Genomic DNA, 11094 nt, shown 5'->3' on the forward strand with positions numbered 1-11094 from the left:
AATAAAAATAGAACCATGTAGGTTCTGCTGCAGAGTCATGGACCCTAAATGTCACTGAGCGTAGCCTAATGGCGTCGGTTTCATTTTCAGGCTGATGGATCAGGAATACAGAGTTTAGCCCAGCTGTGTAAAATACAACAGGCTCTGGTCCTCATTGGCATTTCCCATACCCCCTGTATCTGGGTGCTATGGTGCCTAGAAAGCCTCTCTCAGGCCTGGCTGGGCCTCAGCTCCCTGTGGACTGTCATCGGAGAGTAGGCCGGCTTGGCGCCTTTGCCTTCACCCAGCTAGGGACAGCATGGGTGAGCAGCGTCCCGGTGGATAAGCAGCAGGACGATAGGGAGGTCGACGTTTGCTAGCATCCTACTTTCCCTTGTCTGCCAGCTACAGCAGTTTTCAGATTTTCATTTGCATCTTTGTGCTGCTGAAGGTGTCTGTCCGCCCTCCAAGGTGTTCATTTCTGGTGTTTTGGTCTGAGGTTGGTGGTGCAGTACACCTCCCACGCCCTTCGCGGCTGCTCGCTCGCCAGCTTGGTGTGTGCCCCAGTCCCTTGGCTGCCTTGCTTTGTATTTGTCAGCGGGTGTTACCTGCTGTGGCGCTGCCTCGCAAAGGTTCTTAGTCTGTCCCTGTACCACCTCCTTCCAGAGCCTGTCCCAGAGGGTCTCGGGCTGCATGGTGACATTTCTGGCTCTGGGCACAAGTGGGTGCCTGGCAGCAGAGTCAGAACCCAGCCGAGCTGTGACAGGCTCATGAGCGGGGACTGCACTGGGGCGTTTTCCTGTGCCTGGGAGCGGTCGGCGCAGCTGCTGTCATAGTGGACTCCAGGAGATGCCGGCTGATGACTCTCTCGGAGCTGCTTCTGGATTACTTTCTCTTGGGACTGAGAGTATTTTAGGTTTTAAATATCTTTAGATTTTAGAATATTTTTATATCCATTCTGAGACAGCTTGGTGACGGGATTCCAGTCTCATGAAGTCCTGTGCTGGCACACAGCACTGGGAGTGTGCAGTCCGAGTCTTGTTGTATAGTACGTTCAGTGCTCCTGGGTCCACGAGGTCACTGTGGCATTTCCCTCTGGTGGTGCCATGTTGGTAGGCAGAAAATCTGATTTTGGAGGCTTTCTGGTTTCAGGCTTCTGGGTCAGGAGAGCCTCCCAGGCTCTTACAATTGCTTATGCTTGTTTTACTACATTTTTCTGAAGTAATCTTTGGAAACATCAAAAGTTGCTCTCCATCGACCTGGACAAAGTGGTGTTACCCAACTTCCGATCTAATCGCCCTCAAGTGCGGCCCTTGTCTCCTGGAGAAAGTGGTGCCTGGGACATGCCCGGAGGTGAGTTCTTGGTCTGCGGCTAGCCTGAGCCAGGCAAGTCTCCTTCACTCCCCTAGGAGACTGCCTTCTTGAGAACTGTAGAGGTCTTAGCCTTCCTTGTGGGTCAAATCAACATGAAATTAAGACTTCATTGTTTTGCTTAGAAACGTCTACACAACTTTTCAAACTTCAACTTCTTTTTACTATGACCAGGTGTTATGGCAGTTGTGAAAACATGCTCTGCCGTGCACCCCAGACACCCCAGGCACCTCGGCTGCTGGTCCACCATTGCTCCCACAGTCTCCTGCTGCCGGGATGGTCTTGACTGAGCTAGTGGGGCGGGGGTTGGAAGGAGAGTGAGTGCTCCTTAGGGTGTAATGCCTTCTGCTCCACGGCGCCTGGGGCTGAATTCACTCCGCGGGTGGGACTGCCTGGGACAGTTGGTTCAGATCATTCCCGTAGGACATGAGCAGCCCTTTGCTCTTTAGAGGCTGGCTCCCCTGACTGGGACTTCTCCAGGTTCTAGGAATTGACTAGAGGCTTTGAGTCAGAACGATGATGGTGAATTCTGGAACCCTCAGTGGGGCTCGGACGCATTCGTACTGCCATTCTAACTCATAGTCCTGCAGTGCCACTTCTGGTTTCCAGCCACTTGCAAAGTGTGCTGCTTATCCGCCGTGTCACCTGCCTTGCACCCCAGCTTGTGGAACCCCAGCACATTCTGACTTGCAGCCTGAGGCTGGGCCCGCTTCTGCGGCTCATAGGAAGCCCTTGGAACCTCTCTTGTCCCTTGTCTGGCAGGGTGGAGCTTTGGGGTCTGTGTCTGTCTGGGCTGAACCTGGGCAGGGCAGAGGCCAATGGGGACCCTGTCTGCTCTCCCACTCTGTGCATTCCTGTTGCCAGGGTGTAAAGTTGGGGTGTACCCACAAGCCCAGCTCCTGAGGCTCGCTGGGCATACGCAGTTGCTGCTGCATGTCCGCTGGCCCAGTAGAAGCTGCAGCCAAGCTCCGAGCTCCGGGCATTATCCTGGTTGTTCTCTGATGTCCTCTTGCAGGGATCATGCCTGGCCGCTACAACCAGGAGGTCGGTCAGACCATTCCCGTCTTCGCCTTCCTGGGAGCCATGGTGGTCCTGGCCTTCTTCGTGGTCCAGATCAACAAGGCCAAGAGCAGGCCAAAGCGGAGGAAGCCCCGGGTGAAGCGCCCACAGCTCGTGCAGCAGGTTCACCCACCCAGGACCCCGTCAGTGTGAGTGCAGACTGGCCGACCGGGAGGGGCTCTGGGGGTCTGCCTCTGCACAGGCCTCCAGAATGCCACTGTGAGGCTGTGGGTCTGCGCGCTGAATGAGTCTCCTGGCCTGGGGGACACAGGCCCGCCGTGCACCTGGAAACACCTCATGGCCGAGCCCAGCCTCGGTGACGTCACTCCAGGCAGCTGTGAGCACCAAAGACGAGCAGCACTGCAGAGGCCACGTGGGGCCGTGCGCCATGCGCTGGGAGAGCGGCGCGGGTCCGAGCAAGCTGCCGTGTGTTTGTGAACGGCTATTTTCTATATTTATTGTTGGGGAAAAGTCACTTTAAAGACTTGTGCTAATTGGAAGCAAAGCATTTTTTTTTTTTGGTCAATGGAATGCAGTTTTTTTACTATTACATCATTGAGGAAGAACGCAGATTCCATGATCTCCTTTTTTGGTGAAAGGACAGACTAATATTTGAGAGAAACCTTCACATATCTGTGAAACAGAGATCTTTGCTTTATTTTTATATCAACTGCCATCGTATTTTGTAATTGGGAATCTTCATCTCACCGTTGTTGGTGAAGACAGTTTTCAGTAATACACATTACGTGTATGAAGCTGACGAGCCTGTGTTAGGGGTCTTTTCCTACCTGTCCTTTTTCTCTGGAATGAGTTCTGAACCAGCCTGTCCGTTTTTTATTGAGATAAAATTCACATACCATAAAATTACCTGTTTGAAAGCACACGGCTGAGTGGTTCTTTCTGTGTTCCGGGTTCCGCGTCGTCATGCTGGCTCTCTGCTGGCGGGTTTGCATCGTTTCCCACTCACAGTGCGTGCCTCCCTCTGCCCTGCCGTCCCCGCTCGCTGTCCGCAGCTTCTTCTGCACCACGTGGTCCTTGCAGCCCCAGGTCTCCCTAGGTGTGGCCTGGCTTGTAGACGCTGCGCGTGGGGGCAGACCCTGGAAGGGCTCACTCCTCGGCTGGTGAGCATGGGAGTCATTGTGTAGAGTGCCACTAACAAGGCTTTGTACAAGGATTTGTGTGAACGTGTTTTTTGTTTCTGCTGAGTGTATGAAGGTGCTTCGTTCATGGGAAAAGGAAATTAAAACCTGATACACATTTTCCGTTAATTGGAGAAATGCCCTCTTAGACCTATGAATGAAAGGATGCCCAGTTGTGTGTGATTTGCTGAGGAGTTGCCAAAGGTTTTCCCAGAGCAGCTGCATCTTGGCTTTTTGCCAGCGCTGCGTGGGAGTTGGTCTGCATGTCCACACCGACGCTGGAGCCACCCGTCCCTGCTGCTCGCCTCCCCAGCAGTGATGGGGGAGGGTGGCGCTCACAGGTTTGGAGTTGCCCAGCCAGCAGCAGTGCTGGTACTGGCCATTGCCTCCTCCACTCCAGGGCCCTCTGCATGTTGTTGGAGTCTTTGCCGGTTAAGGAGCGTGTTCTGTGTCTTGATGGTTGGATTGTAAGAGCTGTTTATTCCAGACACCAGTTGCTTATCAGATACGTGACATGAAGTCGGTGCGTTGTGTTCTCAGCTTCCTTGTGGCATCCTTAGAGGCATCAAGATGCTCTCACCTCGACGAAGCTCAGATCGACTCTCCCTGACTGCTGGTGTTAGGTGTGGTTCCCAGGTAGCGTCTGCCTAACCGCTGACTGCCTGCCCAGCCTGGGTGTGTGCTGTGTCCTGGCCACGCACCTGCTGCTCACAGGGCAGGAGAACTGCCCAGAAGCAGATTGGGTGCCAACCAGGGGTGCTGAGGAGGCCATGGCCAGAAAACGGCCTCAGCCGAGGGTAGAGGGAGGAGCCGCTGAGGCTCCCACCTCTCCTTTGTGATGGTGTGTCCCTGGCAGGTCACGTGAGCTCCTTGCAGCCTAAACTGCACCCCAGTTGCTGCTGAAGCTCCCTGTGTCTGCCCTTGTGTGCCGTGAACCCCTGAAGTGCTCATTCCTGGCTCAACACAAGTGGCCAGGCTGTCAGTGTTTGGCGTACACTAGGCAGCCTGCGCAGCCTCAGAAGGCGGCCACGGTCTGAGCGTGGCTTTCCGTCCAGGCCGGGTGAAGAGCCATCACTCAGGGTGCCCCTTGTCTGCCAGCCAGTCCTCTCTGCCTGAGCCACTGTCCACTCCTCAGGGCTGTAAGAGCCAGGCTCGCTGATGCATCCTGGGGCCAGGTAGGTTATAGGAATGAGGACTGCAAGGGAGGCAGCAGCAGGAGGTGGTGGGCTGAGACCCACGGGGGCACCCTAGACCCTGTCTTGAGCAGCAAAACTTTCAATTTAAGCCTGAAATCTAGGTTATATAAAATCTCTAGAGTTTTAATGTTGCCGAGTGATTGAATGAAAGACCTATTTTGTGTGAAGCAGATGGTGTTTTGATTTCCACTGAAACATGATCCTGGCTGGCTGGGTGGTATGTGTGTGTGGAACGAAGTGCTGGAACAGGGAGCGCTGCCCTGGGGGATTTAGTGTCCAGGCTGGCTGTGTGGCCTGTGGCTGCTTGTTGCCTTGGGGAGCCTCATCCCCCAAAATGGCGCTGGGACCAGGAAGAGAGGTGCCTTTCCTGTGGACCCTGGTGGGGCTCTTGAGGTTGGTGTGCCTGTGCCTGTGTGCCTCCAGCACCAGCTGGATCCTGGTCCTGTGCCAAGCACCTGATGTACACCCAGAGTGTGCATACCCCTTGGAGATTTTGTGCACAAGTCCTGGCGTGAGCAGTGGGGCCACTACTGCGCTCATGGATGACAGTCACATGGCTCTGGGGACAGTGTCTAGGCCTTGCAGGGGGAGGACAGGGGCAGAGCAGCTGGCAGTGAAGGGGCCTGTGTGTGCAGATGGCCGCCACTGAGGGCACTGCTGGCTGTTGTGTGCAGGTGAGACGCCAGGCATGCCTTGTCCTGTGTCCAGGGCTCACCTGTTGGCTACTTTCTCTGCTGCTCTGTCCTGAAGCATGTCCCACGCGGAATGGCTCTGAGAGAACCCGGCTTTGGAAGCAGGCTCCCTGTGGTGCCCCTGGCTCTGGTGACATTCCAAGCATCACACCCAGCAGAGCCCAAGCACCCAGGTCTGGCCTGGGCTGGGCTCTGCAGCCTTTGCCCACCACCCATAGTTGAAGGATGCCCCTTTGCTGGAAAGTAATGGGTGTTACTTAGGGTTTGATTTCCTGGACACAGCCAAGAGGCGAAGATTCCTGGAGGTTTTCCTTTCCATGCAGTGTTAGAAAATCATGATGCTTTTGATACGTAAGCAGACGATAACATAGGATATGGTTTTGTTTGCTATCTGGAGTAGGGTACTGCAGCTGAATAGCTTAGAAATACAGTTATGGTCCTCAGCCCAGATTTTTTTTTTTTTAATTATTTTGACAATCTTTACATAGTTGATTAGGGCACAAAGGTCAAGGGCCACAGGAAAGTGGGTAAGACTATTGTTTCCATATTATTGTTATTTTCTGTATCTAGGATAAAGGGAGAAACCCAACCCAGCCTCCCACCCATCCTAGGTCCCCGACGTGGGGCATGCTCCCTGGGTCCTGCTCGAGTGGTTTTCATGGTTCAGTAGTTCTGAATTGCTGCCAGTCTCGCCATCCCAAGCACGATGAAGTTGCTGCAGAATCCACTGTGTGACATAGTCCACCCTACAGTCTCCATTTGCCCAGATTTTCGCTGCCAACACCTGGCTGGGGTAGTTGATTGATTTGTTCTGTTCTCTGTCCTGTTGTGGTGCCAGGTGTCCTCTGCAGGTTCCGATGGACTGCCATATCCTCCCTCTGCACTTGGATATGGTGTCCACTGCTCCGTCTGAGCCTCTGAGGACGCCCAGCTCTAACACTTGCACTCCATAGTCAGACCATGGAACCTGCACTTCTCTTCACAGTTGGGGTTCTGAGTCCGGCAGTTCAATTGGGGACTCACCCCAGATTTTCCTAAACTATTTGGGAAGGGCCTGAAAATCTGTTTTAAAAGCCCCTTCCCCTTACTGTGCATGCCAGCATTCCACTCATAAGCAAACACCTGCAGGGGTTCAGACAAGGCTGTCCATGCCGGTACATAGCTGCACTGTTTGTGGAATGATGCGTTCAGTGGAGGGTGAGTGGCCTGTGCGGGCAGGGGTTGCTCTTGAGGAGTGGGTTCCGGGACATAGTGCCATGCGACACTGGGCTGAGAGCAAGAAGGCAGGTGCAGAAGAACACCTCTTGGTGTTCCCCTTGGCAGGAAGTATCCAAAATGGGTATTTAACGCAGGTTAGTGGTTGCCGGGGAAAGGGGCCTTCCTGAGGAGCAATGAGAATGCTCTAGATTGTGATGTTGCAAGGCACTGGGAATATGTGTAAAGTGTTGGATCGGACTGTGACAAATGGCTGCGCCCACCCTCCGTGCTCACAGGTGTGCACCCAGCCCCAGGCGCTCTGCCTCGAGATGGTCTAGTGTGAGTGTGACCCAAGGGGTCAGGACCAAGGTGACCCTGCCCAGTGGTCCCCTCTGCCCACGGTGGTGGGAGCAAGTGAGCCTGAAGCTGGTCGAGAGTGCTCCTCTCACTCCTGCCTGAGACTTTTCTTCCTTGACGCACACTGGGTCTCCTGATCATAACACTGGAGAAGCAGCCCTGTGTGAGAGGGAGGGGATAGGGTGCTCGGTGAGGTTTGTGCCTTAGGGCTGTCACGGCAGGCCCAGGCTGGCTGTGGGGGGGAGCTGGGTCAGGGGGCTGGTGCATACTGCTGTAGCAAGGGCACTACGCATGGGGGCTTCCAGAAACCCAAACGCAGAAACACGGGTCTGGAGTTTGGAAGAGCGGAGTCCATCTCCCCGGGCTGAAGTCGGGGCATCTGCAGGGCTCGCTCCCTCAGGGAGCCCAGAGGCACTCTGCTTCCTTTTCCAGCTTCTAGAAGCCACCCACTGCCCCAGCACGTGACCCCTGCCTCTGCCTTCCAGCACTCCGTGCCAGTCTGCTGCTGTGTGACCCGGAACCCCTCTTGGCCCTGTAATAAGGACACCATGACAGGTAGGCTGCCCTGGGTGGCCCAGGTCACTGCCCACCTTGGTGTCCTCCGCTCAGCTCGCAGGCAGTGTGACGTGATGCAGAGACACCCGGGGCCCTTGGCAGGCATCCCGTGGGGTCCCAGGTAAACTGCTACTGCTGGGGATGCCCCAGGGTGTATGATGCTCCCTTCTCTGACACAGGGCACAGAGGAGTCTGCTGCGACCCTGCCCACTCAGAAGGGTGGCTGCCTGGTTGTGCTCACAGCACGGCCAGTTCTTAAAGAGGGAGCATTGCAGAACATGTGAAGCGCTCCTCCCGCCCCCACCCCGGACCAGCAGAATCCAAGAAAGCCAAGAGCGGGGCCGGCGTTGGCAACTTGAGGAATTCCTGGGTGATTGTGGAGCGGCCAAGGTTCGGAGCAGTGTCCCAGAAGACCAGGAAGCTCAAACGCAGGTGAGGGACTCGGGCATGCGTTCTCATTTCAATGCTTACAGCTGGCATTATGTCCTGCCCCTTCTGTGGGCACTGAACCCATAGAGTCGTGGTGGCCATCCCCACCAGCCAGCTGGGCCCCTAGTCCTGCTGTCTGCTGACCTGCATGGTCTCTGCAGTTGGAACACAAAGGGTACCTTGGAGTTCCAGGACCTTCTGCGTAGAGCCCCTGGCCTGTCTTGCTGCCTTCTCCAGGGAGGTCTCAGGAGGGCCCTCAGAGCCCCAGGATGGGCGGGGACCTGCCTGGAGGGCAGCATCAGTCCCTGGGGACCGAGAGCTGGGTGCTCTTCTAAACCTTGGCTGAACCCCATCAGGGCCCACAGGGGCGCCTTGGTGTGTCCAGGGATTTCTGCCAGGCTTGGCGGGCTGGGCTGAGCCAGAGGTTGCAGTGTGGGGGAGGGGTGGAGAAGAGGGGGTGGCAGCTCGTGTGCTGCAGATGGGGCCCCGCAGGGCGCCCTCCACAGCAGCTCGGGAAAGGTCACCTGCCTAGGGGTGCCGCTGAGGGCAGATATCAAAGCCCCTCAGAATTAAGAGGTTTTTCCTCATTGCCTGGAATTTCACAGCCCAATGGCCAATTTCTAAGTCATGCACATTAATGGGCAGCTAATGAGGGACCCATGGCAGGGACAGGGAAGCCCCCAGCCCGGAGCCAGATTAAGGAGAACAAAGACCCGAGGAAGGGCTGTGCGCTGGTCTCAGGAGAGCAAGGGGTACTTTGGCAGGTGGAAGGCCTGGAGGAGCCACGTGAAAGCAGCGTGGGCTCTCCCATCCCCCATCCCCGCTGCCCCAGGCCTTCCCTCAGCGAGGGGATCGTGTTTAAAGGCTGGGTGTGGCAAGAAAAGCCGTTCCCAGCTCAGCCCTGAATGGCCTTCAGGCCAGGGTCCCACGCCCATGTGGGCCTTGCTGGCCATGGGGCTCTCGCTCGTAGCTGGGACTCGGCCTGGGGAGCCCCTGCACGGGTGCCCCAGCCATCGGTGCTTGCTTTGTTGCCGAGTGACTGATACTCTAGTATACCATGACTGGATCCCAGGTGCCCGGGCTGTGGTGGGCTGTGGTGGGCTGTGGTGGGCTGTGGTGGGCTGTGGTGGGCTGTGGTGGGCTGTGGTGGGCTGTGGTGGGCTGTGGTGGGCTGTGGTGGGCTGGCAGCCTCCCTAGTTGGCCCCTGCCATGCCCTGGAGCCTGGGAGCAGGGATTATTTAGAAAAGGGGCCTTTGCTGATGTCATTAGGACCTCATGATGAGATTATCCTGGATTGTCCAGGCAGATCCCAGATCCAGTGGCGAGGGGCCTCAGAAGACACAGGGGAGGCAGCAGTGTGGCCATTGGCAAGGACGCCAGAAGCCCCGGCCCCTGGAGAAGCCGGAGGCCAGCCCCAGTCCTTCCAGAGGAGCGCGTTCTTGCCCGCGCCTTGGTCTTGGAGCGGTAGCCTCCAGAACGGAATGGGGGTGAATTCCTGGTGTAGGCCTTTGTGACAGTGGCCATAGTAGCTCCACCTAAGAGAGCCACCACACAGCCTCCTTTTCTAGAGAGGCCCCTTCCTGGGGCCTGTTCATCCAGTCCCGTCTTCCAACTGCCCCCTGCTCCCATCACCTCTCACACTGCCTGCCCTGGGCCATGTCAGTCAGTGTGGGGCAAGGAGGGTACCGTGTTGCAGCCTTTGAAGGGTCAGGTTCATGTCCTGGTCCCTGCAAGCCACCTGCTTGGCCTGCCTGGGCCCAGCTCCTGCTCCGAGCACAGGGGAACTGGGGGGTGCCCCTGGAATCTGGTGTGGACTCCTGTGACAGCCCTGCTCCTCAGTGGTGCTGTCCGTGGCAGTCCTGAGCTCCTCCTGAGGCTGTGAGAGCCTGTAGAATTCTGTGAGAAGAGCAGGATGGTGGCCCACGTAGGTGGGCATGAGGCTGCCCACTGGATGGTGGTGGAGGGACTGAGAAGTAGGGGCCTCTCGTAGGCAGTATGGTAGCAGGACAGGTCAGAGTTGATTGTAAGGGGCAGGCTCTGGCATTAAAGACCTCTGACCAACTGCTCACAAACACAGACTCTCGGCCCCCTGAATGGGCTCCCCCTGGGGCCGGGGTCTGGCCCTGCGTGCTTGAATGACCACAGGAAGGAGCGCGGGTTCCGGAAGCACACAGGGCAGGCTCCAGTCTGCACCTCCACATGCCTGTGTCTTGCGGAAGAACTAGGCTCTGTGCTGCTTTTCCAGCAGCCGTAGCCGGAGGGCCCCAGTTTGGAGATCTCGGCCTCAAGTGAGATGAGCGCCAGCTGTGGCAGCCTGCCAGGGAGCTTGGCGGGAATGTGGGATGCTGCCCAAGGTGGAAGGAGTCGGAGTCTGCTTTCTAACAAGGCCCCCAGGTGGGTGTGAGCAGAGCCAGCTGGGGCAGGAGGGAGGGGGTGGACACAGCCTTTGCTGCAGCCCGTGCCACAGCAGATGGGACAGGGGGCTGGCTCTGCCAGCGAGTGGCGGGTTGTGAGCCCTGTGCCTGCCACCGCCCACTGCCCCTAGAGAGGGTGTAGAGGCCTCCCAGGGTGCTGCGATGAGCTCAGGTGTGGGTGCCAGGCTCAGTCACCCCAGCTGAATGCCCTCAAAGCCTGCAGGGCAGCTGGGAAACCCCGCCCTGGGGAGGGGCCTGCACGAGGGCGGGCGGCGTGGGGCCTCTTCAGACGCCCTGATTGTGTCTAACTCTCAGAAGCTGCTGGTTCTTGGGACTGGAGCCCCTGACGCCCAGCCTTTGTCCCCAGCACGTGCCTTCTAGGGCCCAATGAATGAAGGACGCACTCGTTCACCTGGAGGGAGCCTTGGCAGTGGGCGGGCTGGCTGTGCACATGGACTTGGTGGTAAGGACAGGGTCGGGCAGTGAGGAGGAACCTCGGGTTCCCCCCCCCGCGGTTGAGAGGGCAGACCCTGGAGGGTCCAGCAGGGGGCAAGTTGGAGGGGAGGAGCAGAAGTCCGGGAGGTCAGAGGGGTCCTGCTCTGGAGGGGCACAGAGGCCGAGGAGAGCTGGGCTCCCCGCGCTGGGCGAGAGGCCTGCCAGGCCCAGGGTGATGCCTTGAACTGCGCCCATCTGCCCTTCTCCAGCC

At 57.3% G+C, this 11094-nt stretch overlaps 1 protein-coding gene across 2 annotated transcripts in view; it reads left to right on the forward strand.

Moving 5' to 3' along the window:
• MBTPS1 (membrane bound transcription factor peptidase, site 1) overlaps positions 1–3290 on the forward strand; it is a 51926-nt gene extending 48636 nt beyond the window's left edge. For both annotated transcript variants that reach the window (XM_040982301.1, XM_040982300.1), the window contains exons 23-24: positions 1202–1332; positions 2366–3290. In XM_040982301.1, the coding sequence (XP_040838235.1) occupies positions 1202–1332; positions 2366–2562 (328 nt within the window). In that variant the 3' untranslated portion in view covers positions 2563–3290. The remainder of the gene's footprint in view (positions 1–1201; positions 1333–2365) is intronic.
• Positions 3291–11094: the final 7804 nt, after the last annotated feature.

The sequence above is a fragment of the Ochotona curzoniae genome, unplaced genomic scaffold (assembly GCF_017591425.1).
Source record: "Ochotona curzoniae isolate NIBS_2020 unplaced genomic scaffold, NIBS_Ocur_1.0 contig_3622, whole genome shotgun sequence".
Taxonomy (NCBI): Eukaryota; Metazoa; Chordata; class Mammalia; order Lagomorpha; family Ochotonidae; genus Ochotona; species Ochotona curzoniae.